The sequence below is a fragment of the Lepidothrix coronata genome, unplaced genomic scaffold, assembly GCF_001604755.1.
Source record: "Lepidothrix coronata isolate B3197 unplaced genomic scaffold, Lepidothrix_coronata-1.0 Scaffold68, whole genome shotgun sequence".
Lineage (NCBI taxonomy): Eukaryota > Metazoa > Chordata > Aves > Passeriformes > Pipridae > Lepidothrix > Lepidothrix coronata.
Genome location: NW_016690248.1, coordinates 2,402,706 through 2,430,344, shown reverse-complemented (window position 1 = coordinate 2,430,344; position 27,639 = coordinate 2,402,706). Strand labels below are relative to the sequence as shown.

At 37.9% G+C, this 27,639-nt stretch overlaps 1 protein-coding gene across 5 annotated transcripts in view; it reads left to right on the top strand.

Moving 5' to 3' along the window:
* UBE3A (ubiquitin protein ligase E3A) overlaps positions 1-27,639 on the top strand; it is a 54,143-nt gene that overhangs the window by 6,862 nt on the left and 19,642 nt on the right. For 2 of the 5 annotated variants that reach the window (XM_017818391.1, XM_017818393.1), the window contains 5 exons: positions 2,451-2,518; positions 10,164-10,310; positions 10,921-11,039; positions 14,431-14,475; positions 24,293-24,603. In XM_017818391.1, the coding sequence (XP_017673880.1) occupies positions 11,020-11,039; positions 14,431-14,475; positions 24,293-24,603 (376 nt within the window). In that variant the 5' untranslated portion in view covers positions 2,451-2,518; positions 10,164-10,310; positions 10,921-11,019. Of the gene's footprint in view, positions 1-2,450; positions 2,519-10,163; positions 10,311-10,920; positions 11,040-14,430; positions 14,476-24,292; positions 24,604-27,639 lie in introns of those variants that run through there. The other 3 variants (XM_017818392.1, XM_017818395.1, XM_017818396.1) reach the window with 2 other exon arrangements.

The following is a 27,639-nucleotide window of genomic DNA, read 5'->3' as shown; positions in this document are numbered from 1 at the left end:
CTTGAATATCTTATTGAAAGAAAGATGTTTGTGAATACTTGTTTTTTATTTGGCTAACGTGATTTTGGTTAAATTTTATTTTGGTTAACATTAAAATGTCAGTTGTGGAAGAAAATTATTATTAATTGAATTTAAATATTTGAAATTGTATTAGAAAATCTATAATACTGGATAACATACCTACCATTTTCTTTAGGGTAATGCTCTCAGAATTTTTTTTCTATTCCTGTTGTATGACAGTTATTGAAAAAAAAAACCTAGGCAAACAACCCAAATACACAAGTGGAAAATATCATTTAAGGACTAATAGAGGTGATTTTATGATATCTTTTATCAAACCAGATATGAGAGTTGCAAAGCATTTTTTGTAATTTATAATTAATTTCTTAAATATTTTGCAATTCTGTTTAGTGCTGTGTGGTTAATTCAGTAGTTTACAAGTCTGTGTTATTATAATCCAGTGTGCCTTGAAGTTTCTTTTTCTTATTGAAAATGTATGACATAGTTGTAAACAAGCAGCTCTCTTGGCTCTGGTCATGTGACAGATCAAGATTTTTTTTAATGTTGAGTGGACACAATAGTGTTGGCCAAGAATTTAGTCACACTGGCCATTTACATTTTTTTTTAGGCAGATGTGGCCTAGTGCTAATTAAGAAGTATTCTAAAACTGAATGTGAAAGCATGTCTGACTTCATGAAATCATTTTCATTCCTTTTGGACAAGCATTAGAGATCCTTATTTCGTTTTGTTGTTGGCCGTGTAATCTTTGAGCAAACGTTTTTAGTGGACTGCTGAACTCTCTGTTCTGCCTTAGTGGTGGCTGGTGGGTTGAGACTGAAGAAGGAGAAGTGGAAGTCCAGGAATTTCAGTTTTGTGTTGCTGGAATTATTCGCTCTTCTGCTAACTGCATGTTATTATGGAAAATCCCCTGTCTACATCTCCTCCTTTGTGGTCTTGTTTACTCTATCAATGGTACTGTCCTACACTACTCCCTAGCTTCAGTTATGTTGGGAAACATTGTTTCCTCCTATTGCTGAGCAATATTCATAAGATCCCTGGTAGATGTATTTGTGATACTTCTTCATGCTGTACTTGGTGCTCTCCTCCTACTCTGTGCACGCTGAAAATTGGTGCTTTTGTACCTTAGAAGAGAATGAGAGAATTTTATACAGATGACATTGCTCTGTGTATGTACAGGAACAAATATCTACATTGAAGTTTAAGATGGAAGTCCTGCTATGCAAGGTGTGAAAATATTGGTCACATTTCTTAGAATACTTTTAACTGAATGTCTAATGGAGTTACCGTAAGTGAAGAATTATTCTTCAGTAGAATATAAAGGGTTCTGGATTTCTGTTGTTGATATGGAGTGGAAGTGCTACCTCCAAACAGGAAAATCATCAGTTACTCTTTCATGTTGTTCAAATAAATTTTTCTTTTTTTCTTCTGACTGGCAGTAAAGTTTTCTTGATACAGTTGTGTATCATTAATCCTAACTCTACAGAAAGCTACCGTAATTATTAGAATTTTTTGTCAAAATAGCAGCCTTGTTTCATGAAACAGTTAGAGTGCCCTACATAACTTTTTTTTAATACAAAAAATTGTGTATAAACTATTAGTGCTTAGAGCTTTACTGGCAAGACTCTGTTGGTCCAGGATCACCCCATTTCACTTTTCTGATAAAGGAATGGGCCCTTGGCACTAAATGAGGTTTGACATATTTAAAGATAAACCTGAATCAACGCTTAAAGTAACCAGATCGGGTTTTCCTTCATGAGAACTCTGATCTGTGTTGGAGATCAGCCTAAAATAAGCTCTGTTGGATTTTTTTGTTCTTAAAAGAGTTTTTAAACCAAGAAATTATGTATCAAATCTTCATGGTACTGAAAATGTATTACTCTGTGCCAAATGACTAACTTTTTGGAAAGTAATTGCTAGATTTCATAGAATCAGGGAGTGATTAGGGTTGGAAGGGACCTTAAAGATCACCTAGTTCCAACCCCCCTGCCATGGGCAGGGGCACCTTCCACTAAACCAGGTTACTGAGAGCCCCATTTAGCCTGGTCTTGAAGACCTCCAGGGATGGGAAGTCCTGTAGTATCACTACAGGGGAAAGAATAGGGAACACTGTTTGTATGAACTTTCTGCTTTTGTAGCTTCCTTAACGTAGTAAGTATTTTCTATTGTGTTTTTTTATAGGAAGTATGATTTAGTTTGGTAAGTTACATGGTTTAGTTTTAGGTATCCTGTGAGGAGCAAAGAGTTGGGTGCAATGATCCTTGTTAGGTTCCTTCCAAGTTGACATATTGTACAATTCTGTGTTTCCTTTCTTTGCAGAGTTGTGACTAATTGAGTAGCCATTCTTGAATGTATTGTCCTAAAGTCGTATTGAGCTTCAGATCAATATGGAGCATGGTGCAAAAACTGAACTGTAATGTTTTGCATTATAGGTACAAGAACTGTAGAAGTCCATTTTGGAATTTGAAAGAGCAAGATTGTTCAGCTCTTGAAAGATATGGTATGTTTATGTTTTCACTTATATTATTTGTATTCTAGTAATTATAAAAGCAAATAGTTACACTTTTGTTTCCTGATTTTAAAAAGAAAAACAAAGTTGAAAATAAATTCAGGAAGAAACACACATTCATTTGCCCCTTATTTTTTGATGATGTTAACTATTACTTAGTTGTAATTCTCTAGAAAACTGAGTTATTTGATTTTTCTTGGAGAAAATAAATACTCGTGATATAACACTGATGAATTCCCTTTTGATTTAACAAACTCAGCATCATGCTGCTGCCATTCATTTATTTCTCCATGGATTAGATAAGAATTGGTGTTTTTCTGAAAGCTGTGTGGGTTGATTTTATTTGCTTCTGAGCATATTTATAGTCAGGCTTGTACACCCTTTAGATATGACTCGAAAAGTAAGTTCAGAACTACTAAAAACTTATGCAATCATCAGTGTAAGTCAAATTTACGAATAGGAATGCTGTGAATTACAGAAATATAATCTTTTCTAGCAGTGTTAACGTAAACCCATGGTACATGTATCTCTTTTTGTCTAGGCTCCTAAATGTCCAACCAGTTTAAAAATATGTACGTGTATTGCAGCAGGGTTGGAACTTGAACTTCGAGTTATTTTGATTTCCATTTCCTGACTTTATTCTGGTGTAGTTCCGTGGAGATACCTGGTATTCCTGTGTACCTGGAGATGCACCACTTTGCAGTGTCTTTTAAGTCCTATAGTTCTGCAACTTGGTATATAAAGAATTTTTTAAACTGTTTGCATCACTGCATTCAAAAAACCAATTATTGTTTAAGTTAATTTTTCTACCATATTAAATAGGTCTATTAATGCATGTATAAGATTGTACGTACTGACTTCAACAACAGCTTCTAAGCTATGTATGTACTTCCTCTTTTAACCTCTTAAAATGTGGGGAAGAGCTCAGTAACTGCTGACAGGAGTTTTCTGTGCCATGGGTTTATGTCTGGATTTTTCTTTTGAAGGTAATTTACATAGAAATGTACTTAAAGTTTTGAAGTCTCAAGTTTGCAGAAAAGTTGTTGGATGTTTTTAAGTTGTTTTGTAGGAAGCTATAGGTAGGTGATAATAATATGATTAATTCTAAGCTGGAACTTTAGCTGTAGTGTATACTAATTAAAAATTGTAAATCTGTCAAAAAGCTACAATGTTACATTATCACAATCCAGATGTTCCTGAGAGAATTGTGTAGATTGGTCCTTTACTCTAGCAGGCATCTGGCAGGTAGTGTATATTCATTTTTGCACCCACAGCACCACTGGGACCACCCACCTGCTTCTTGCTCTCCAGTTCAATATCAGTTGTGTGTGTGATTGCTCTTCAAACCTAAGCCATTGTTTATTTATTGCCATTATTCCTGCTGGCTGCTTTTTTTCTGGATGTTTAACTGCTTGCCACTGTATGTACGCGTAGAGTCTTTGTAATGATATGTGCTTCATAAAGTGATGAAGAATTCCCCTCTAGTCCCCCACAAATGGTGAGTAGTGAATACTACTGGAACATCAGAAAAGCTGAATGTCATGCTATAAAATTGCATGGTTGCTTGGTCTTAATATAAACTGTATTTAAACAGACATGCTGGTGACACTGAAGACTTGGTGAACAGAAAGGTGCTTTACATGGAAGGCAGCATGAAAACTGGGTGGCAAAAGAAATCAAAATAACAGACCATAAGCAAAAGGACAGACAGAATGAAAGTTTAAATATTAAAGCTGAAGCAAAGCTGTAAAACTTACCTGAAAGTAACTGAACTTGATAATTAGCCAGTAAAAGAAGAGGTACTAAAAGAAATTTAAATAGATGATTGGATTTCACCTACTGATGTAGGAGGGGCTTTCTATTCATAACTGTGTATCATTTTGGAGAGAGCCTGGAGTAACAGGTATAACTGAAATAGAAACAAATGGTTCTGCTGCAAAAAAATTAGAAGTGTGTGTAGTGGAAGAAAAATCAGCTGTAGTCTAAGTGAAAAATGGAGAAGCTAAAGATAATTTTGAGTCTCTCCTTCTTTTACAAAAGTGAATAAAATACATCTATGATCTTACTGAAATAGCAAGCCAAAACTAAATGTTGAAGGCAAAATCTAGGGTCCAGAGTTGCAGGGGCAGTTGTAGAAAATGGAAATAACACACAGGCCTTTAACTTTGACTTGAGGGGAGGGAACGAGGGCAAACATTAGATATTTTTCTGTTATTCCGTGCTTTGTGGATATCATGGTTTAACCCCAGCTGGCAACTGAACACCACACAGTCACTCTCTTACTCCCCCCAGCAGTGGGATGTGGAAGAGAATGGGAAGAGTAAAAGTGAGAAAACTCATGGGTTGAGATAAAGACAGTCTATTAGATAAAGCAAAAGCTGCACACACAAGCAAAGCAAAACAGAGAGATTGTTCACCACTTCCCATGGTCAGGCAGGTGTTCTGCCATCTCCAAGAAAGCAGGGAACATGTGACAGTTACATGTGTTCTGTCACATGAAACAATGACTTGGGAAGACAAATGCTATGACTCCAAACATTATCCGTGTTCCTCCTTTTTCCCTCAGCTTTATATGCTGAGCATGACACCATATGATAGGGAAATGTCTCTTTGGTCAGCTGGGGTCAGCTGTGTCCCCTTCCAACTCCTTGTGCCTGCTCGTGGGTGGGGTGAAGAGCAGGAAAGGCCTTGATTCTGTGCAAGCACTGCTCAACAGTAACAAAAACGTCCCTGTGTTACCTATACTGTTCCCTGCACAAATCCAAAACACAGCTCCACACTAGCTACTGTGAAGAAAATGGACTCTATCCCAGCCAAAACCAGCACAGTAGAGTATTGACATAAAAGCAAAGTAATTATGCAGATATTATAGGATGGAGATTTGTATAAATCGATGCTCGATCTCTTTGTATTGAGATGCACAAAATTCTACCTTTATTAAACTCATAACTTGTATATTTACTGAAGTGTAAATTCCAAAATGGCACCAACTTTAATTTGAAGATAGTAGCAAATTCAGATTCCCACCCCAAATAATTTCTTCAAGTATTACTTGTCCTCATTATCCTGCATTCTTCAGTTTCTAGTCATGGGGTGTTAGCGTGCTTTCTTTTAGTTGGAAGATATTTTTGTTCTTTCTGTGCTATGAGAAGACTTAGTTTCTTCCAGTGTCCATAATGATTAGCTTGATTAACTTTGAATTCTTTTCATTGTCTAATCACAATGCATTTTCCTCTATCTTCACGTTGTCTTTGTAGCTCTTTTCTACTACACTTTTGAAGAATATTGAATAATTGGAGAACTGGGTTTAAGTTTTGAAGGTGTCTGAAATACTTTGTGCAGATGAACAGACACTTTTCCATGAATCCTTCATGAGTCATATCTGTCATTCTTGTGATACTCGGAGCGTGTGTACGTTTGCTCATAGGTTGTGACTGCCTTAGTCGCTTCAGGTTGGCATTTTCCAGGATAGAACCCAATTCTTTTGGTCTTCTAACGAATGTGATTTTGCATTTGTTGTTATTAGTTGAATTGTTTCATTTACTGGGCAGTGGAAAAAAACCCAACATATAGGTGCCTTATTACTGTTTGGTTGGGGTTTTTTGTGGCTCCATTAGGATTTGTATGATCAGATTGTATTAGTGCAGGTTTATTTTACCGTAGGATCATTAATAATTTGACCTTCTAATTAGATGCATGAAGACAACTTCTGGAATCTTATGACTTTTTATGTTTTGTGTGTTGGAAGCAGCATGCAGGCAGCCAAAGTAAATGATATTTCCAACCTTATCAAGAAATTAAGGCTTAAATGTGCCTATTACATTATTTATTTGGTTTTTCTCTGCAGATGACAATTAAGATTGAACGTAGGGATTTGGTAAATATTCTTCAAGACACTTGAATCAATCTCAAGTTATAAAAGGCCAACTTTCCTATCAGTTGTCAGTTCCTTACTGTACAGAGATGACTGTTTCATTGTGGTGTTCAAAGTCATTCTGGGAACATATAAAATTCATTCTCGGAGGATTCAGAGAGATTCTTCAGAAAACATACAAAAGCTATCTTTAGTGGTATCTTCTTGAGATGATTAATTAAGCAACTCAGATTCTGGTGCTGGATGGTAAGGTAGATCATGGCACTTCTTTGTACAGATGTGAATCACCCTCATATTCAACATAGATCAAAAAGAGAATAATAAAAAATAATTGGATCAAAGATTACTTGGATAGCTACTTCTGTAAAGGAAACCTAAATTCTTACACATGCCACCTCCCAAGGCACCCATCTTTTAATAAGGTCAGTAAGAAGTTATAGTATACAAAAGTGTTCCTTCTCTAAGGGATCTTCGTAGACGTCAGATACTGTGTGTCAGCTGCCAGATTGCTGTGCTCTCACAGAAAATAAACATCAAATAACCCAGGGAAAGTAGTAGGTTTAGGAAATCCATATAAGTAACAACTTTTAATTTAGTGATTTGTACCTGGAAGTTATTTGTCTTTATTTTTCATTGCTGACAAATAAGTACTTAAACTCTTCATGCTGTGGCGTTAGGTTCTGTATGTTGCAGCTGGGGACCTCTTCTTGGCTCATGTGATGGCAGACTTTTCAACAGTAAATGAAATGTGCAAAGAGAAGATCTCATCAAGCTATGCAACTAAGTTGCTTTTAGCCCCTTCTGATGCATCTGAACTTGCTTTCTGACATCTTGTTCTTTCACTCATTTATTATTTATTTCCTCCCTCTTCTTGAGCTGACAGGAACATTCTTTTCAGAAAATATTCACCTATGCTACCTTGGAGAAATAGGTGGTGTTCCAAATCACTGTATAAACATTATTTATCCTGTTCTGTCTTGATGAGGGCTAGCCCAAAACACACAAGGTTCTTCAGACATGTGGTTTGAAGACGTGGAACTTGTGTATTGTCTTCCTAATTGCAGTAGGGGTTGTTGTAGTCCTAGTTGAATCTAGCCCTCGTAAGTATTCACTAGGCAGATATGGCCTGCCCAGTCCCAAAGAGCCTAGCGGCCGTCTTGGGTTTCTTGGACATACTCCACAGGCACAGACTTCGTTTCATACCTTCAGCTGCTCTGTGTGTCTGTGAAAGCCTAAACCGTAAGCCATGATGATCAGAACAGCAAAGACCAGTGAAATTCATTTGAGTACAAAGAATAAATATCTGCTCTGGGGCTGCTGTTCCTACCTTCTAAAAGTTAAGTTAGAAACGGGGGTTTTTTTGTAAGGGAATTCCTGTGACAAAAAAAGCAGTTGGTTTAGGTCAGTTTCCTATTCTTCATAATACCCTTATCCAAGATGTTAGTGTATTCCTCAGTGTGGTTTCCCTTTCCTGATCAAGTAGTGTCCTTTTACTCTTACCAGTTGATTTTTTTCTGCCTTGTTTGTGTCAGATAGTCAAAATGTCCTTTGTTCAAACTAGATTCAAAATAAGTGATCTTTGATGGTAAGTCTCCTTCACCACCCACCCCATGTTTCAACATGCTGGTTTCTTTGCCAGCAGACACTACTCTCCTGATGCATGAATGAAGAAGGTTTAGAAAAATTAGTTCTTTCATCTGTTCTAGGGAATCCTTGCCAATCATGTTCTGTCCCACAGGAGTGACAGCAAGAATAGGTGGGGAAGGTAGGATGAGGAGGAGATAGATGGGAAAAATTATTAATTTAGATTTTTTGCATCTAGATGGTTGAAAAGTAAGTAGCTTGAGATTTTTAGATCTCAGTACAGTAAGTCTAGTTTTAAGATATCATGCAACAAATCAGAAATGCTGAAACTACCGTATTCAAAGCTCTGACGCATGATAAATTCAATTTGTAGATACAAATTTCACAACAAAACTTAGATGAGTTAACTTTGGCTCAGTGAGATTTGTGACAGTTCAGATACTGCCTCTCTTCATGGAACTGATGTAGATCCTATGTTCAGTGGCGTGGTAAATCTGATTAACAGAATTGGATCTGTGTCAGGCCTTGGCACTAACTTTTCTTGGCTACGCTTGTAGAGCTGCCATCTTAATGTATGTTTTTAACGTTCCAAAATCTGGTGGTGTTTGAATCCAGCACTTTATATGCTCCTTCACTGTTGTCAGTCGTGTTCATGACTTCTCCCATATGAAACAGTCTCAGGGAAGACCTTGTTTTACTAAGGTTGCTGTCAGCCTGCTGTTCTAACAGGCTTCCATTTGAATGGAAGACTGCTGTAAGGAACCTTTGCGCGTAGTCTGGGTGATATAGGACCAAGTCTAGGTAGGGAGCAATTGGTCAAACCCTCTCCAGAAGGGAGCTGATACTTCCAGCAGTCAGACAGAATGCAGGTTTTCCAACCAACAAGGCTTTAGAGATTATACATCTGTCCTCTGACCAGCACACTGAAAGTTACTTGGGCAAAGTGCTAGAATCAGTGTTAGAATAGGCATCTGTTTCTTTAGAGCTAAGATTTGCCTGAAAGTGGACATTTTCAGGTCTTAAACAATCAGAATGCCTAAGCAGTGTTTTACACCTTATTAGTTTTGCATCACCATCTTAATTTTTGCTTTTCTGTTCAGCAAACATTAATTTGAAAATTTGTCCTTTAATGTTGACAAATGAGGAACCTTTTCAACTGACTTTTAATCGTTGTACTGCATTCCTGGCATTGACTCAGTTAAACTTTGACAATTTACACCTGTAAAACATAGGTACTAAAGAACCTCTGTTTTGTTTTGGAGATTTTTGCTAGCCAGCTTGGTTTTCACTTTCCTTATGTCGACTGCACTTGTGTTAAGGTGACAACACTCAAATATTACTGATGTTAAAATCATTAAATGGTACTTTTTCTATCTCAAGGAGTGTTCATGGTAAAACCAATAAGCATCATTCTGAAACCAACACAAATTTCATTCTGTTCGGAGTTTGTATCAGAATAGCAAACTGTAGAATGACAAAACTTGTCAGCTTTCCTGACAAACTTTAGAAAATCATAACCCTTGCTTACTGGTCGGTGATTTCATATCTCTGACAAGTTGACAGATACAAAGTAGCATTGAGAATCAAATCTAAGATCTCGCTGAAAGACTTGTAATAGGTTGGACTGAAGCACAAAAGAAGGTGCAGTAAAGAAACAAATGTTTTTTACTGAGACATTTAAAGCTACCTGATGTGCTCTCTTAGTATTTGCACCAGATTGCTTTGACTGTGGGTGTTGCAAAAAGCTGCTGGTGTGCCCTCAATAGCTTTGTGCACCTTGGTGTTCTGTATGAGGCGCTTGCTGCATGGCAACTGGCAAATGTGGGGCTTCATCTGGGTTACCACAGGAATGAACTTCTCAGGGTACAGAGGTCTGTCTTCATAGCTACTGCTGTTTAGAGGAAGTAAGATAACTTTTTATTTACTAAATACACTAATAACTCCAATTTTTATCAAAACTTTATATTAGCAGAAAGTGAATAATGCTGTTTGTCATCTGACTCTCCATCAAAGGCCTTTTTGCTTTACAGGCTTTGTCCAGTGCACTTAGGAGCTTGGGTGGGAGAGAGAATGGGATGAATTGAGTGTTGAGTATTGTGTTTGGAAATATTTTATCAGTTAACTTTAGTTTAGAGTAGATAATAGCAGTAGGTAAGAGACTAACTGGTTCCTTTTCAGCCATGGAAGTAATCAGCTGGGGTGGTCCCAGGGCGCTCTGGGCACGAGTATTGCTGAGTGATCATTGGCTGCCACCTGCGTGACAAAGTAAAGGACCAACCCTTCAATTTATACCAGTGGAGCCAGATCACGGGAAACAATTGACAGGTAAAATACATTTTTGAAAATTTAAGGGAGAGGAGAGAGGACACATGATTTAAATGGACCAAAGAATCTAAAGATTTGTCACAGATAGCAAAGGTTGCTCTTCTGAAAGTTTTACATAGCTGTAGCTTACTTTGTTTTGGGGAGAGGCACACAACAAAGTGCAGGTTACTTTTTGCTCCCCTGGGAACAGAGCCTTGCTAAGAAACAATGTTCATTGAGTTGTATCAGGGAAACACATAATGAAATTTTATTCTAGTTAGAAATTATAGTTCATATTTACACACATGCTTCCAGATCTTTGAATGCTTGTTGTATTAATGTTGGGTGCTTTCCACTGGTCCCAAAGATGGGTTTGGATTTTGGTTTTTTAGAAAGACTAAAAGTAAGTTAGTGAATTTTCAAGTCACTAGTTGATAGCACTGTACTAAGTTACTCTAGAAGTCGTAGAATGCTTTGCAAAAAATGATTGTAAGTCAGTCTTAATCTTGGTGATAAAACAATGCTTAGTATCAATATTTTTCTTCTGTTCTATGTTGGTTTTTTTATTTAGAGGACTGGCTGAAAATAATTTTTAAGGGCTTTTTAACTACATTATTTTTTACTTATTTAGAGTTGTTAAGCTTATGCTTAGCCCAGCGTGATTCAGGACTGGTGTGACAACTCGGTTTTGATCAGTGACTCAAAATTGTGATCACCCTGATGTCACCGAATGGCCACAGCTTGTAAAAGGTAAGTATAAAGCATAGCAGGTTGTTTCTCAGGACTTTCTTACTTATCATGTTTATTTTAAAGTATTTAATTTGTATGGCTTAAAGTTAATTTTATAAATAGTAGTAAGTTATATTGTTTGTTTAAGATAAGTCAGCTGGCAAAGTTGACTTACACTCTTGCTAACAGTGATTTCAAAGCTCACATCGTTTGCCTTTGGAGCTTTAGTGCTCCATAAAAACCTTCTTAGGAACAATACTATCACTTAAAACTCTGGTAGTTTTTACTGTCGTACTGAATTTCTGTATAAATTGTTTAGCATACTTATCTAAGCAGTTTGTTCATTTTTCTTTTTTTAAAGTATTTGTCCAGGAGGCTTGATGATGTTAAAAATGCGTATGCATGCATACCATTACTTTCCTCTCCTGAAGAGGTACACTGAAGGTAAAAGGATTGGCTTGCAGAATGGGGAAGTTGCTCCCTATGTTGTTGTAAATGAGCCACCATTTTAATTTGCTAGCTCATACTGCAGTATTCAGATTAGTTGATGTCTTGTGATCAGTATCTACAATCTAATTCAAAGCTGAAATTTTTAAGAGCATTTGCTCTGAGATTTTCTCTGAGCAGAACTCTTGTTTCAGATTTTAAACATAATGAAAGGACATCTTGCTGTACTATATAGTTGTTTTTCAGTACTATTGCCTGCTCAGAGAAAATAACAAGGTATCTTGTTTGTAAACAATTGGGTATTGCAGAATAAATAGCTTCTTAGCAAACAGGTACAACTTTTGTAATTAGATTGATCTTCCACTTCATTTAATGACTACTGAAAGCTCATTTTATTTGGTGCTTACATTGCCATTTGAAACCTTTTAAAATCGAGATAATATTTGCATTAATAGTTCTGCAAATCATAATTATGGTAGGTCTGCTCACGTTTTAGAAAACAATAAGCCGAAGGAATTTGATCCCTGTTTTCTGTAGAACCACTTATCTTAGAGGACCAAACCTTTTTCGACTCAACTACATTGAAGTTTTTCTGAACTTTGCTGAAATGTTTACATGTTTTTATTGTTTCGGGGGTTTTGTTGAGCTTTTAATTGTTTCTCTTATAGAATAAACTTTTTTTTTTTCACAGTAACATGTACTGAACAGTACTGTCTCTTTACAGCCCAGATAAAATACTCACAAATTATGAGGATAGGAAAGGATTTTGGATATACTGATAGCTGTGTTTACATATCTGTACTGCAAATCACCAGGCTACCTTTTTTACCTGCAAAGTTTGGATACCAAACTGCTCTTTTTCTCTAATTCTTCATACTGCTGTTTATTTTAAAGGCTCAAAGTGATTAGTACTCTTGATGTTTTTCTTTTAATGCCACTACTTCACTCATATTTTCATAGCAACTGGAAGCACTACTCTTTCCCAAAGCTTCAATGTGTTGTATTTCCCAGTACTGAAATAAAGATAGCAACACCTCAAACGTCCAGACTTTTTGCTATCATTTTCTGAAGTCCTGGAAGTAAATAGGAGCTAGCCAGTATGGATATAAACGTGCTTCTCAGATTGTATGGCTTAAATGCTTTGGTGAATAATTGGAAAAGAAAAATTGAGATTGTTTTTGTTAAGTATTTAGTGGCTTGTTTTGGTCACTGGAGTTGAAGGGAAATTAATTTTTTATTTGTTTTGCTGCTGAGCATTATTTTTGTCAGCAACTATCTTGTCCTGAACTTAAGGAGTAAGGGAAACATAATTGGAGGGAATAAATAGAGGCCAAATTTTGAGATTGGGTGGTTTTTATGTTATTTTCCAGTTAGAGAACATTTACATTTTAAGCATGAGTATAAAGGTAGCTGAATAGGAAGTTCAGAATTTTGTCCTTATGTCAGGTAAATTTTAAAAGTTAATGAAATAGAAACAAATAATGTACTGTGTTCTGCATCATCTGTCACTGCATAGTATCCAACTAGCCTAGGAATTATAAGTTGTCTGCCAGAAATGCTTTCTAGGCACTGGGTCTGTTTGGTAAAATGCAGAAAGTTGTTAAGGTACAGAATTTTAATAAAGGAACTAAAATTTTAGTAGAGAATTTGGAGAACAATCCAAGCTTTAGAGACCATCCAGTAATATAGCACAGTTAAACATGAGAAAAAAAAATTTATCAGGCTACAGATGGAGATTTCCAATAGCATTTAGAATATTATAGATAGTCATGTAGTAAATATTAGAAATTCCATTTCTATAAACAAAGTTTTTTTTCCTGAAAAAGCTATGGGAAAGCCTGCTTAGCTGTCCTAACTGAAGTCCTCCAGCAGACTCTGGTGAAACCTACAAAGTGAGTTCTATTTTAACTCACTTCTGTTTTGAGAGCTGTCATGAAAGGGACTTTTGTTCATGTAAGCTGCAGAGTTTTACTGTAGTGGCTGTGCTCTGTTTCCACTCCTCAGAATATTTCCAGGGTGGCAGTTCTGGTCAAGTGTACCAAAATCCATATCCAAGTAAAGATTTGATAAGGTCCTTTAGGGTGTGATTTCAAGGCATTGTAAGGCAATGAAAATCAAAACCACTGCATTTATACTGCCTTGTCTTCTGGCTTGTCTAGTTACAAACTCACTGACTAAAGGGAAGTCCCAAAGGGAAGAAAAAAATATTGCCTAAAAAAAGTTAACTTTTTAAATCAGTGCTTCCTTAAGGAAGAAAATGGGAGTAAGGAGGAGCTAAATAGATATAATGTAGCCTGCTTAAGTTAGTATGAAGCTATACCCCTTAAATTATTCTGTAAATTAAGTCAAAGGGGTTGCCAAGATAAACACAGGTACTGCTTGTGTATTCAAAAATGCCAGACAATAACACCTAATTCTGAATATTACTGTCTGATCTCTTGGCTGGAATGAAGAAACAAAAAGCTATCTGAGATTACGTCTACAAATTCAGGTGGAGAGAGATGTGAAATTTGTTATGAGATTCTGTTGGAACCTGCTTCTGAACTGCTACTTTTTAGAGTCCAGCTGTGTAGAGAATCTGTTTGTTGCAGTTGATCACTGATAAACTTTGAGTATACATTTTGGTTACAGAAGTGATTATGAAGAACTAGCCCAGAACTGGTGCCCTATGCAGCCTGAATACAGAAGTACTGCCAGCAGATCTCTGCTCTAATGGCTGCTGTTGCATAAGCAGTGGGGGAAAAGCGCTGTCCTCCTTAAAGAAATCTGGCTTAATTATACTGTCAGGTTTTATGTTACAAGCTGTATTCTAGAGTTTGGTAAAATAAATTAAATCTGTAAGTGTCAAAAAGTTGATGCTGTTAGTGGCTATAGTACACTACCATTACTTTCCACCTTTCATAACTTTTCATATTGTAATGACTTAAAAGAACAAAAGGTTAAGGTTTTCTATCTGGTTTTGCAGATCACCAGGAGAACCTCACTCTGAGAACATTGAAACTAGCCGAATGTAAGTAAATGAGTGGATGAGTTTGGTGTATCTTGTTTAAAAATCTTTTGAACTTATGTAACAGCTGCTCTTGCATCTGCTTCATAAAAAGAAGACAAAAGCTGAGTAGAACTGTAGAATTACCTTAGAAAGTTTCAAGTTAATATTTTGCTATGGAAAAATAATTTCAAGCCTCTGTATAAACTGATGATTTTTTTTGGAGGGTGAATGAGTTGAAGGGAAAGTTTAGAGGTTTAACTTAACGTGAACCAGTAGATGGTAGCATAATACAGTGTCAGAAATCTGAGGGCCTGCATTCAGACTTGACAGTAAGGGTGTAATTTCTACCTGCTGTTCACTAACATCTTGCATGGGTTTGAAGACACTTCAGTACTAAGGCACAACACCTGCTGATATCTGTTGTGGCATGGATTGTTGAACTAAGGAAAAAAAAAGTCTGACTTAATTTGGTGAATTCATATACTAGTTAATTCTAGAAACAACAAATTGGCTCTCTTTCACTAAACAGTGAATCTTGCATAGCATCTTGCTGACAGTTCTGAGTCTTGTTTTTCTCTGCCTTTAGCATAGAAGCCAAGATCAACTAGAAGCAGATTGTGATGGGCTGAAATGTTCATTTGTATTTAAAATTCAAAAGGGTTGCAGGAATGAGAGGACCATTTTTTTTAAAAAAAAGGTTATTTGACACTTTATTCTTCTGTGAGTTAGCGAACAAAGATTCTTTCCTAGCTATTCAAACAGTCCTGTCATAGAACTCAAATAGGGAAACCACAAACTCTGCTTTTCTGGCTTACAACAAAGTTCCAAAATAATAGAGGGAGTGTAAGCGCAATGGTTAGTGTACTGTCTAAAGCTTCAAAGGATCTGGGTTCGTTTTTCTTCTGTCACAAACTTCCTCTCTGACCTTAAACTGTCTCCTCCACGCCTGCCCCCCAAGTGGTCTAGTATTTTACGCACCGTGGGCTGGATGCCAGTTTCTGGATGTTTTGTAGGCTAGGGACATAGTGTGAATTGCTCAAGGACTTCTCTACTGTAGCTGCCCGACTTGGGGAGGAGCAAAACTGAGGTTGAGCCCACACACACATTGGACTGCATACCTAATTTTAAAAGTGATGAGAAGGAAGCAAGAATGCCTTTCTGATGTGTGTTTAGCAATTCACTGCAGTGATGCCTTTTCTTGCACTAGGAGTAGCATTTCTCCTGGGATGACAAATTTCTTTTCCCTCTCTTATGCCATCTGTTGCAGAAGTGCTGTCTGGCTGCTTCCTTAGGAGTACAGGTTAATAGCGATCCAGACCTGAGAGATGACTGGCTGTCACTATGTGGACACATGTTAGAGGTTGCAGGGCTAAAGCCCTGCCATAGTCTCTTATTTCTGCTCCAGTAGTGGCCTGTGCTGCATTGTCTTTTATTGTTCCTGCAGCAAGTTGAGTTGTGTTCTTTTGTTTCCCTGGCCTAGCCAAATGGGGGAAATCAGGCTGCAGGCTGGCTGTAGTCCACTCTGGATATTGTCAGTTGGACTACTGTTTTTTACACATTGGAAGGAAAGATGTATCAGGAGCAGTCATCTGGAGTGGTGTGAAACAAAGACTCTGTAAGGACTTATGATAAATCAGAAGGAAAAGGCAGTAAAAGTCTTTTTTTCCTTCTAGAATTTTGACAATTCTTTTGTGTATGTTGTTTATCCTCCTTAAAACTGAACCTGAAAAAATAATCTACAGTAGTAAGCTTTTCTGCTTGATAGCTGAGTACTTTATTTTGTGCAGAACAATAATCAGAGTTGTCCTGACTTTATAGATTTCAGGTATTTATCTGTAATGGATGTAAGCCAGTGAAGCCACAGGAATTCACATATTTGAGTAGTACCTATATAGTATACTTGTGAAACTAAATTGTTTAAAAGTGTATCGCAATTTGATGTGTACAGCACCTATTACTGAGAATTTTTGCAATCCTGCTGCATAGTTGTTCTTGCCACATAAGGTGGAATGGCAGGCTGAATGTGTAGCTAAAATATGTTATTTACATGCCTATAAGTCATTAGTAAATGCAGGGACTTAGGCAAGTGTTTTGTTATTTCCACAATGAATGGTTAAGTTGTTTTTGCTCTGGTTGGCTGATATAATTGCTTTATTTATTTCTGTGGTTTGCATTGCAAAGCTTTATACCAAGAGCATAATCACATATGTTTCACATGTGTGAATGAATATTAATTAAAAAAGAAATACTCTTGGATTCTTACACAGCAAAATCTTCCATGGGTAAGTCTTGCTCTTATCCAAGGCTTTTCAAATTCTGGCTCTACATGTAGTGAACATTGTGGTGCTAGCTCAGAGTTAGGAGTCTTTTTACCTTAACATTCATTCAAGTCTTTGAATTTTTAAGGTCAGTATCTTCTATCTACTCCTGTCACACTTCTCCATTGATTTTCAGCTTTGATTAGTATAATTTTCTTAAAACCTCTTTAGCACTAAATTACATAATTTAATTGTTTACCAGTAACAACTTCTTGTTCATGTGTTTTCACTCTCCATTGTATGTAGTCACATATCAAGACAAAGTTTTGGGTGTGTTGCTATGGCTTTTTGTGCATTCATCTTTCCTCTCTCTGCTTTTGAGGATGGGATGCCTTGCAATTTTGAAACTCCTCTCTGCTTTTCTAATAGGGCTGTAGCAAGGTAATTTTTCTGAGAGACAAGTTTACGAGATAGATGCTGACTGTTTTCTTCATTCCCTCTCTCTATCAGTCTTCCTGCATTGCTCCATATAGCCAGGAGAGATCTGTTCTCAGGTTCACCCTTCCTGAGGAAGTGCCATGCCTGACTTTGTCAGCACATAATGTGTTCCTGGAGGCACAGTGGATCTAGAATATATGGTGGGGAAGGGAGGTCCCTTGGGTGAAGCCAGTATGGTCCAAGGGGGTTCACGGTCTGCACCCCAACTATTGGGGTCCACTACACTGGAAAGAACGAGGTTTGGCAAATGTGAGTTCCACGCGCGTGCACATTTGCTGTGGTGTCAGCGGCTGAGGTGGGGAAAAGGTGTTACAAAACTGCTGGAACAGCAGGCTTGGTTCCAACTCTGGGTGCAGTGTTTGGCAGTTTGGTGTGCAGGGCACTTCAAAAGGGTCTCTTTGGGCAGTGCTATTACTGGAAGCTTGTCTTCTCTAGCGCTGCTGCTCTTACTCTAACTAAACAGAAGCAGGAAACCAACATGCAAGGTTTGAAACTGAAACTCTCAGAAAGCAGTATTTAACTTCACAGATATCCATCCACAATCCACACTTTTTTTAACAGTTTTTGATCCACTGGTCATCTAGTTTCCAAAGGGTAGTAGAACTGTTGCAGATGCGTAAGTCTGTTTCTGCCTCTGTTTGTTAATGCATATACTGAAAGTTATTTTGCTATAAGTACTAAAAAAACCTTTCCCTGTTTTATTTTTCCTATCCAAATGGCAAACATAGATTTTCTTCTAGTTTTCATGGATATTAATAGTTTTGTTGGTTTTTGTTTGTTTTTTTTTCTGTTAAGAAAATAGCTTATGAACATTTTGACACTTCCAAATTCCTAATTGCCATTGTAAAACAGGCTGTTGTAAATTTCCACTTACTAAAATCAGCTATTTTGGAGCAATTATAGAATCATCAAGGCTGGAAAAGAACTTCAAGATCATCAAATCTTGACAAATCACTGCCTTATCAACTAGACCGTAGCACCAAGTGCCATGTCCAGTTATTCTTGAACACTTCCAGGGATGGTGACTCCACCACCTCTGTGAGCAGCCTGTTCCAAAGCTTGACAACTCTTTCAGCAATTTTTCTTGATGTCCAACCTGAACCTCCCCTGGTGCAGCTTGTCCTCTTGTCCTGGGAGAAGAGGCCAACCCCCACCTGGCTACAGCCTGCTTTCAGGTGGTTGTAGAGAGTGATAAGGTCACGCCTGAGCCTCCTTTTCAGAGCTCCTCTGGGCTAAACAACCTCAGATCCCTCAGCCACTCCTTGCATGACTTACTCTCTAGACCCTTTACCAGTTCTGTTGCCCTTCTCTGGACATTCTCCAGCACCTCAATGTCTTTCTTGTAGTGAGGGGCCCAGAACTGGACAGAGCACTTGAGGTGCAGCCTCACTAGTGCGGAGTACAGGGGGGTGATCACTGCCTGGTCCTGCTGGCCACACTGTTGATACATACTGTGGTACAGGCCAGGATGCCATTGGCCTTCTTGGCCACCTGGGCACACTGCTGTTTCATGTTCAGCTGCCGTTGACCAGCACCCCCAGGTTCCTTTTCCACTGGGCCACTTTCCAGCCACCCTGCCCACAGCCTGAAGCACTGCGTGAGGTCATTGTGACTGAAGTGCAGGACCTGACACTTCACCTTATTGAACCTCATACCATAGGCCTTGGCCTTGGCCTAGGCCTAGTTGATCCAGATTTCTCCACAGACCCTTCCTGCCCTTCAGTAGATCAACACTCCCACCCAATGTGAGACTTCTGTGTAAAACTAATATAAAAGTTGTTGTGTCCCAAGCAGAAACCATTCAGAAGTATGTAATTTCGTGCTGGTATTTCCAGACAAGTATGAAACATTCATGTGTATTTCTGAAATTCAGGTAAACTTGAAAGCAAAATCTGATGCAATTATGCAGATATTTTAAACTTCCTTTACATAGTATTGCTCTGTATTTAGTTTAAAATATTTGAGAAATGCAAATTAGATTCTGTTTCATAGGAACTTTTGAGGAAGTACACTCAATATCTTATTTCCTATAGATTTTAGACATTCAAAATTACTACCCAAATTCAGCCCAGTTCACCTTTGCCAAAGAATCTACAAACACAGAGGATCAGTGGTGTATGTTTCTAGTAATACTCCACAGTTTTGGCAGCATTTAAATTACAAATGTGAAGTACTTTTTATCTGGCTTTTTACTAGTTAAAAATAAACAAATGAAAAACCTAAAGGCATTCTTTTTTCTTTAAGTACTGCCAAAGTAAGTCAGTGAATACTAATTTCATGCTAAATGGAGTAATGTGCTTACAAAATTATTGGACATTGGGGAAGGAAGTTGATGTCTATTTTAGGTGCCTCTTCTCCTCACTGAAGCAGTTTGTATTGCTTGAGGAGGTTATACCAGGCCCACTGTGTGGGGAGTTACCCTTAAGGCATAAGGAGATACCTGTGATATATCTGTGAAATGTTCACAACTGCATCTGCACCAGTGCAGTTTCATACTTGGATGTGCAAGAACAATATGAGTATTCCGAAACGTATATGCAGGTCAGTCACTGCAGCTTTAGCTACAATAGTAACTGTGTGCTAATGTACAGTGAACTAGTCCTTGAGTTTATAAGGGAAGAGTTAGATCCCCTTATGGGAACTTAAAGGGAGCTGTGGTCTTCACGGGTGTAGCATGAGCTAAGAATAGAGAGTGGTTTTATGTTACCTCACTTGATCAACCAGTTTTAATCCCTCAGGTCAAGAATTTAAGTTTTCTGCATGCTAAATGAGGAAGGGAATATAGGAAGTGATCAGGTTTTCACTTCTGGAGAACACAGAAGGTATGATATGGGGGTTTTTGCTGAATAATGTGGGAATAGGAAATGTGGACTGTTGTCAATGAGCAGTGATAATAATTCCTGAAGTACCCCAGTGGGAATGTGATGTGGAATATCTTACTGTTCTGTAAAATCACACATTGACTTATTGGAACTGCGTTTTCTGTGTAAGTACTTCCAACAGTGGACCTCAGTAAGGGTAGCTCTTATGGAAGGCTCGGTAAATTTATTCTACCTTCTTAGGTTTGTATCCTCCCTTTGTCTCCACCATTTTTTGTATTCTTAAATAATTTGTCTGAGCTCATGTCCAAAGGCTGTGGGATAGTTGCCCGGGGAGAGGTAGGGGGGGTCCAGCTGGATCGCTATAGGTTTACAGGGCTTATGGGATTTATCTGGGAACACTTGAAGAGGTGGCTGATGTCATCACAAGGCCTTTCTCAATGATTTTTGAGTGATCTTGGGAATCTGGAGAGGTCCCAGTAAATTGGAAGCTGGCAAACATTGCCCCAGTATTCAAGAAGGGTAGGAAGGATGACCCTGGAAACCACAGGCTTGTCAGTCTCACTTCTGTGCCTCATAAAATTACTAAGATGATTCAGGAAGTTACTGAAAAACACCTGAAAGACAAAGCAGTCATCAGTCACAGCCAGCACAGCTTCATAAGGGGAAAGTCATGCTCATCAGACTTAATTTTCTTTTTTGATGACAAGGCAACCCACCTAGCTGATCAAGGGAAGCCAGTTGATGTAATCTTTTTGGATTTCAGTAAAGCTTTCGATACTGTCTCTCACAGGATCCTTCTGGACAAACTGTCCATCACACAGCTGGATAAACACATCATGTGGTGGGTGAGCAATTGGCTCACAGGTCAAGCACAGGGGGTAATAGTGAATGGGGTAACATAAGACTGGCGACCTGTCACTAGTGGGGTTCCACAGGACTCCATCTTGGGCCCTGTGCTCTTCAACATCTTCATAAATGATTCAGACACAGGACTCAAAGGGATACTAAGTTTACCAGTGATACTAAACTGGGAGGAGCTGTTGGCTCCCTCAGAGGCAGGGAGGCCCTGCAGAGAGACCTCAACAAGTTAGAGGGCTGGGCAATCACCAGCGACATGAAGTTTAACAAGGGCAAGTGCCAGATATTCTGCACCTGGCATGGGGGAACCCTGGATGTACCTACAGACTGGGCAATAAGATGGTGGAAAGCAGTGCCATGGAAAGGGACCTGGGGGTCCTGGTTGACGGCAGGTTGAATATGAGTCAGCACTGCCCTGGCAGCAGGGAGGGCCAACCGTGTCCTTGGGGGGGGGCATCAGGAAAAGCATCGACATCCGTTTGAGGGAGGGGATTGTCCTGCTTTGCTCTGCACTGGGGCGGTCTCACCTTGAATATTGTGTGCAGTTTTGGGCACTGCAATATAAGAAAGGTACAAAGCTATTAGAGGGCATCCAAAGGAGGACTATGAAGATGGTGAAGGGCCTTGAGGGGAAGCCGTATGAGGAGTGACTGAGGTCACTTGGTCTGTTCAGCCTGGAGAAGAGGAGACTGAGGGGAGACCTCATTGCAGTCTACAGCTTCCTCATGAGGGGAAGCAGAAAGGCAGACACTGATCTCTTCTCTGTGGGGGCCAGTGACAGAACTCAGGGGAACAAAATGAAGCCATGTCAGGGGATGTTTACCAAGGCAGTGGTTGGGCACTGGAAAAAGCTCCAAGGAAGTGGTCAAACCACCAAGCCTGACAGAGTTCAAGAAGCATTTGGACAACACTCTCAGGCACATGATGTAATTCTTGGGGTTGTCCTGTGCAATGCTAGGAATTGGACTTTGATAATCCCTGTGGGTCCCTTCCCGTTTAGGACATTCTATGAAATTCTAATACTGCTGTATTCTGGTACTGTTGTACATCGTATTGTTTGCTTCCATATTTGATTTTAAAAATAAATAAATAAATAATCTAACCTTCAGTCAGAGCTTCTGTCTCTAATGAAGTTTCACAGAACTTGAGCCAGTGAGTCTGCAGCCATGAGTCAAAATGAAAGTGTTTGTACAAACAGCATTATTGTAGGCATGGCAAAGTTTGAAAAGTAATTGGTAGCTAAATATTAGAAACGAAAACATATTGAGTCCCTCAGAAGTTAACTGTTAGAGCCAAATCTAAGCTTATCTTTATCTCCTGGCATCTCAGATATTCCCCTAATTAAGGGGAAGTGTTGTTTAGTATGTTAAAATGTGGTGTTAATATACCAGTGTTTATACATTTAGATAACTTTTTTCAAACTAGATATGTGGGCTAAAAAGGTGTGCATGTTGATGAGATGTGGCCATAGCTCAGGTGTAAAAATTCAGCTTTTTCATGTGATAGACTTACCTGCTTTCAAACGACAATATTTCATACTCTAAATCTGAAGGTCTGGAATGATCAAAGGTCAGGAATGATCAAAGCATGAAATCTTGGTATTCACAAACAGATGTCTGTGAAATTATGTACTGGTCTAAGTTGTATTAAAACACTGGTGTTTTTAAGCCTCTATGCTAATGGCTGAAGTACGAAAGACAAGATTAAAAACCACTTACTTTTAGAGGTACATGGAGAGAGGCAGATTTTCCTAAGTATACATATAAAAATTTGAGAGAATAGAACTCTTTCATTGGATTAGAATATAGCTATTCCCTGTTTATACAGTAGTGGCTTTGATGATATTGCTCATGCTGCCTAATTTTTTTTTATGGTCCTTTACCTCCATCTCGAGGTGGCAGGGAAACATTTCTCCTCAATTGTTTTTTTTTGTCTTGTAGTGCACTGGAGCATTTGGAAGGTCAGGTAGACATCGAGGTCATGGTTTTCTTTCTAAGACATATTTTCTTCTCTAGGATAATGAGATCTTGAAGGGTGAACAGAAAGGAGCAAAGGTGTTATTGCTGAGTAATACACACCTCAGTAGTCACAGTCAGAACATTTTCCCTTCTAAAGCAGCTGGATTGAAACTGATACTTAGCCAGCCAGTATTAACAGCTAGGTGCAGCAAGTGCTGAGTAGTACCAGTGGGTCTAGCACTTAAGTTCTGAAGTACTTGTTCTATGCAGAATCTGTGCATGCATCAACATCAGGAAAGGCAACTTTAAGTTAATATCACAATTTCTGATGAAAATCTTGCTTCCTATGTTCTAATCTTTATAGTACTGTATCACTGAAGTTGCATTAAAGGCCTGCATGTTACAGCTATTCAAAATGTTTGAATTGTTTCCTGGTTGATAATTTTCATTAATAACTTGTTTTCATTAAATTAAGTCAAGGTTTGGGGGTTTCTTTCCAAAATGCAGTCAATTATGGTGCTCTTAGTACTGCATGCAGCTGCTTCTGTCCTGATTACCTGCAGCTTTCCAGTAATTTCTTTACTATTTGCAAATTTCTGTAGAAGTCTGTGACCTTATTAATAAGGCAGTTCAATTTTCTTCTGTGTGTATATATAGTACTGAGCACATGGACTTGTATAGCAATACAGCTGTGATTTTTCAGATGTTTGCTTGCCACCTATAATGGCAGGAGAAAGGGAAGGATTTGGCAAATAGCTTTTTTTTTAGAGAATATATTTAAGCTGAGGAGAAATATATTTAGCCTTTAGCTCATCTGTAATTGTGGTTTTGGCATCAGTGTAATTAATCAAGGAATATTTTTCATATGAATTTAAATAGACTACATATATGATAATTTAGTCATCTAGAATCTTGCTAAAATGGCTTAGATTTTTAAAGGCTTTATATCTTATTAGTGTACTATTGATAGTATGCTAAATAAATGTCTGAATTGTTTGTATTTCATGCCTCTTCCCTCTGTCAGTGGCAACTGTGCATCAGTACTATATATTAGATTCAAAAACTGTATGAGATCCTGTTCTGTTTCACTTGCAGCCTTGTTTTGCATCCAAATTGCTCTTTTTCAGTGACGGTTGAGATTGTTCAGAACTGTAGAAGATTGTCTCCACTATAGCACAACAATGTAAAGCCGAAAGCTGTGCATAAATAGGATTTATCTTGCTCTTACATAGAACCTATAAATTAAATTGTGTGTTAAATATATTTACATTTGTCAAAATGAGAATCCTGCATTTTAAAAAAAAAATCTCCTGCTGTGTCCTCTCTGACAGAAATCTTGTGTTTCAGTGCCTGACTAATCTCTGCCTTGCTGATGCTATTGAATGAGCTTTGTATGTGAAAGCTCTACTAATCCTTGTACTTGCTGTTTGAATGTTTGCTACAGGAAGCGAGCAGCTGCAAAGCATCTAATAGAGCGCTACTACCACCAGTTAACCGAGGGCTGTGGAAATGAAGCCTGCACGAATGAATTTTGTGCTTCCTGTCCAACTTTTCTCCGTATGGATAACAATGCAGCAGCCATTAAGGCCCTCGAGCTTTATAAGATTAATGCAAAACTCTGTGATCCTCATCCCTCCAAGAAAGGAACGAGCTCAGCTTACCTAGAAAACAATTCCAAAGGTGCCCATAACAATTCCTGCACTGACAGAAAAATGAACAAGAGGGAAATGCAAGGCCCAAGAGATGACTTTAAAGGTAAGATGTTTAGAATTTTCCTAAAATAAAACACATTTCATATGCAAGAGTACAAGCCAACAGAATTCACTGTGGTGGGGTTCTGCTGACTTCTTAAGTAAAATACAATGTTGGGCGATCAAGTATTTTACTATGGATTCTGAAAAATGGCTGGATTAATGCTGAATACTGATTCTGAATGTGGATCTTTACCACCTGTCTGTTAAAATCAACGTGCATTTGTTGTCTTGTGACAATAGTGATTTTGCAAATATGGAAAGGCTTTTTTAGGTGCTGTTGTATGACTGTTTTAGTTTCACTAGTTTCATAACTTTTCTGCAATTAATGGGTTATAAAAGTTATGCTTTAACTAATTCCAGATTCTATGTTAAGAAACTTAACAGATGAAAAAAATGATACAGTGGATGATAGGCAATACATTTACTAAGCTAAAAAATGTTTAAGCAAAGTTATTTCTAAGCCAGTGTACAAAAATGAAATGATGTTCTGTATATCTTTTCTAACTTTTATGTAGCTTTTCAAGCTCTCAAATAGTAAGTACATACTAATAGAATAATGCTAGTTGTTGCCAAAAACCTGTGATGCTAACAGAAATCAGGCCAAATGTAATTAAAGCCATTAACCTTTGAGCAGATCTTTTTAAGGATTATGACAATAAGTGGTATAAACACAGAAGTTCAGATTCATTCATTTTAGCTAAAGAAGGTGAAATTGTTTACAGCAAAGAATTAAAGAGGCATATAGAGTCAGCAATAAAGCATAGGACGGTGTTATAGGGGACCTAAGATGTTCCAGTCAATAGCTGCATCAGTTTGTTCTTTATCTGATGCAAGGATAAAATTGTCCCCAAATTATTTATGATCCGAATAAGCAGAGGCAAACAGTAGGGAGGAGAAAGGGGGGGCAGTGTAGTATTAGGTGGGTGAAAGGCACATAGGGTCTGTTTTGTGATTCGTCTCTTGATTGTGTGTATTTTTAATGGAGCTGTGCATATACAGAATTTTCCTCATTCTCTCTAACCATCCCCTCTCCTAAGGGTAGATGCCTCAGAGTCTTCTCAACCTACCTTCAGAGACAGTCTATTGGCTGCAGCAGTGACTCAGACTTCCTCTGTCGGAACATCACAAGTATTGACCTCTCTTTGTGGCAGTATAGACAGAGAACAGTAATGCTCTCTGAGACCTAGTTACTTTTGGAATTGGATGATGTCTAAGGAATCTAATGCTCTGAAATTTTTTAAGGTCCATCTGCTGCAACACTGCAGTCCAACTGGGAAAACTGCAGTTGAGTTTAAGAAAGCCAAGGAAAAGGATGTGTAGCTTGCCTTTATGCTTGACATAGGATTTAAAGTTCTAAATAAATTGAAAGAAATACCCTTCAGAAGTAATTATTTACTTTACTTTTCTGGAGTGCTAAGCCCTAGAACTTTTACCTTTGGGGAAGAAGCTACGTGGAAGCCATTGTAAGCATCTCGGTAATATCTTAGATGGCAGTTTAAAAGGAAGGAAATAGAGAAATCACAAATATATAAAAAGCATAGGTTACAATTGTTGTCAGAGAGAGAGGAGGCACCATTTAAAGATCTCTGTAATTACCTGGGAAGCTATTTTCAATTTCAATCACCAAAATATTAAATTGTAAAGAGAGAAGGTTAGGCAGCGAGCACACAATTTTAAAAAGGTTCCATAAGAGATAAAATAAAATTAATAAATTTGCTAATTAGGGAGTGTGTTGTTGGCAATATTTAGATCACAGGTAGTCTTTTTCACATCAAGGATCACTGCTAGAGCTTGACTTCATGTACAGATTTGTTATGGAGTGTTACTGAGAACAAGGTCTGGGAGGAGTTGCATTTACTTCACTGGCTTGCTTCTTTGAAATAGAAGAGATGAGAGGAGAAGGCATGTAAAGACATAAGTAAGCCAAAATTGGCTTGTGTTAGAAGGAAGCTTCGCTTACATTTGTTTTCCTCCAGCTGTTCTCACTGCTGTAAAGTAAAAATGAGGCAGACTCTTATGGCAGCTCCTTTACGTACTAGTCACAGGATATGACTTTTAAAGCTGCTATGAAACTGCTGATGGTAATATTAAATACTTTAACCAGAACTTGCACATGGTTAGTTCCTGAAATACTAAAACTTTTAGAAGAATGACTGAGAATCCTTGCTGTAAGTATGAAAATCTGAAATGTGTTATATTGTTAAGTTACCAACTTGTACTGCTAATTTTTATGTTATGAATGACCTCGGTGGTCCAGAGTCAGTGAACTTGAGACTGTGGTCCTCATTTTGAGGAGCCATGTCATGGAACAACATCTGTATCAGCAGTTAAATTTCTTTTAGATGAGTTTTGCTTCTTGAGCATGCACTGCAGCAGATAAAAATAGGTGTTGCACTAAGCTTTTCATAATGTTGTCAGTACTACTGTTTTTTTAACAGGACAGATTTTAGTTTTGAGCTTTTTCACTGTCTTCAGATTGCTTGGAAATCAATCTAAGAAGCATGACATAATCTTAACCTTTCCTGTGTTATGTGTGCTTTAAGAGTGGCGTGGGGCTCTGTGGAAGTCAACAGATTGTCTGTCTTTGCATCATCTAGTTTGAATTTTTAATTTAATGACTGCTTGGAATGAATATTAGTGTAGATAATCACATTTCAAAATACTTTAACATATAGTGTCTTTATTAAAAATGTCTATTACAATGATGCACTTCTTTCTGCAGAGGTAGTTATTCTAGCATGGTTGATGAATACAGTTCTGAGATATGTGTTTTCTAGATCTCTAGAGATGCTATTAAACAGATTCAGTTTTAGGTCTAAATTGTGGCAGTTCAGAGGAATCTGCATAAACTAGAATATCTTTTCAGGGTTTGATTGTGGTAATCCTACTCTAAAGCATCACCTCATGTGAAAGCATCTATGGGTTCTGTTTTAAGAAGTAACATAGAAAGCTAAAAATAATGTTTTCTCTTTTTGTTTTCTAAAGAGAAGGAGATTTCAAATAACAAATGGGCCTCCCAGATGACTTATTTTGTATC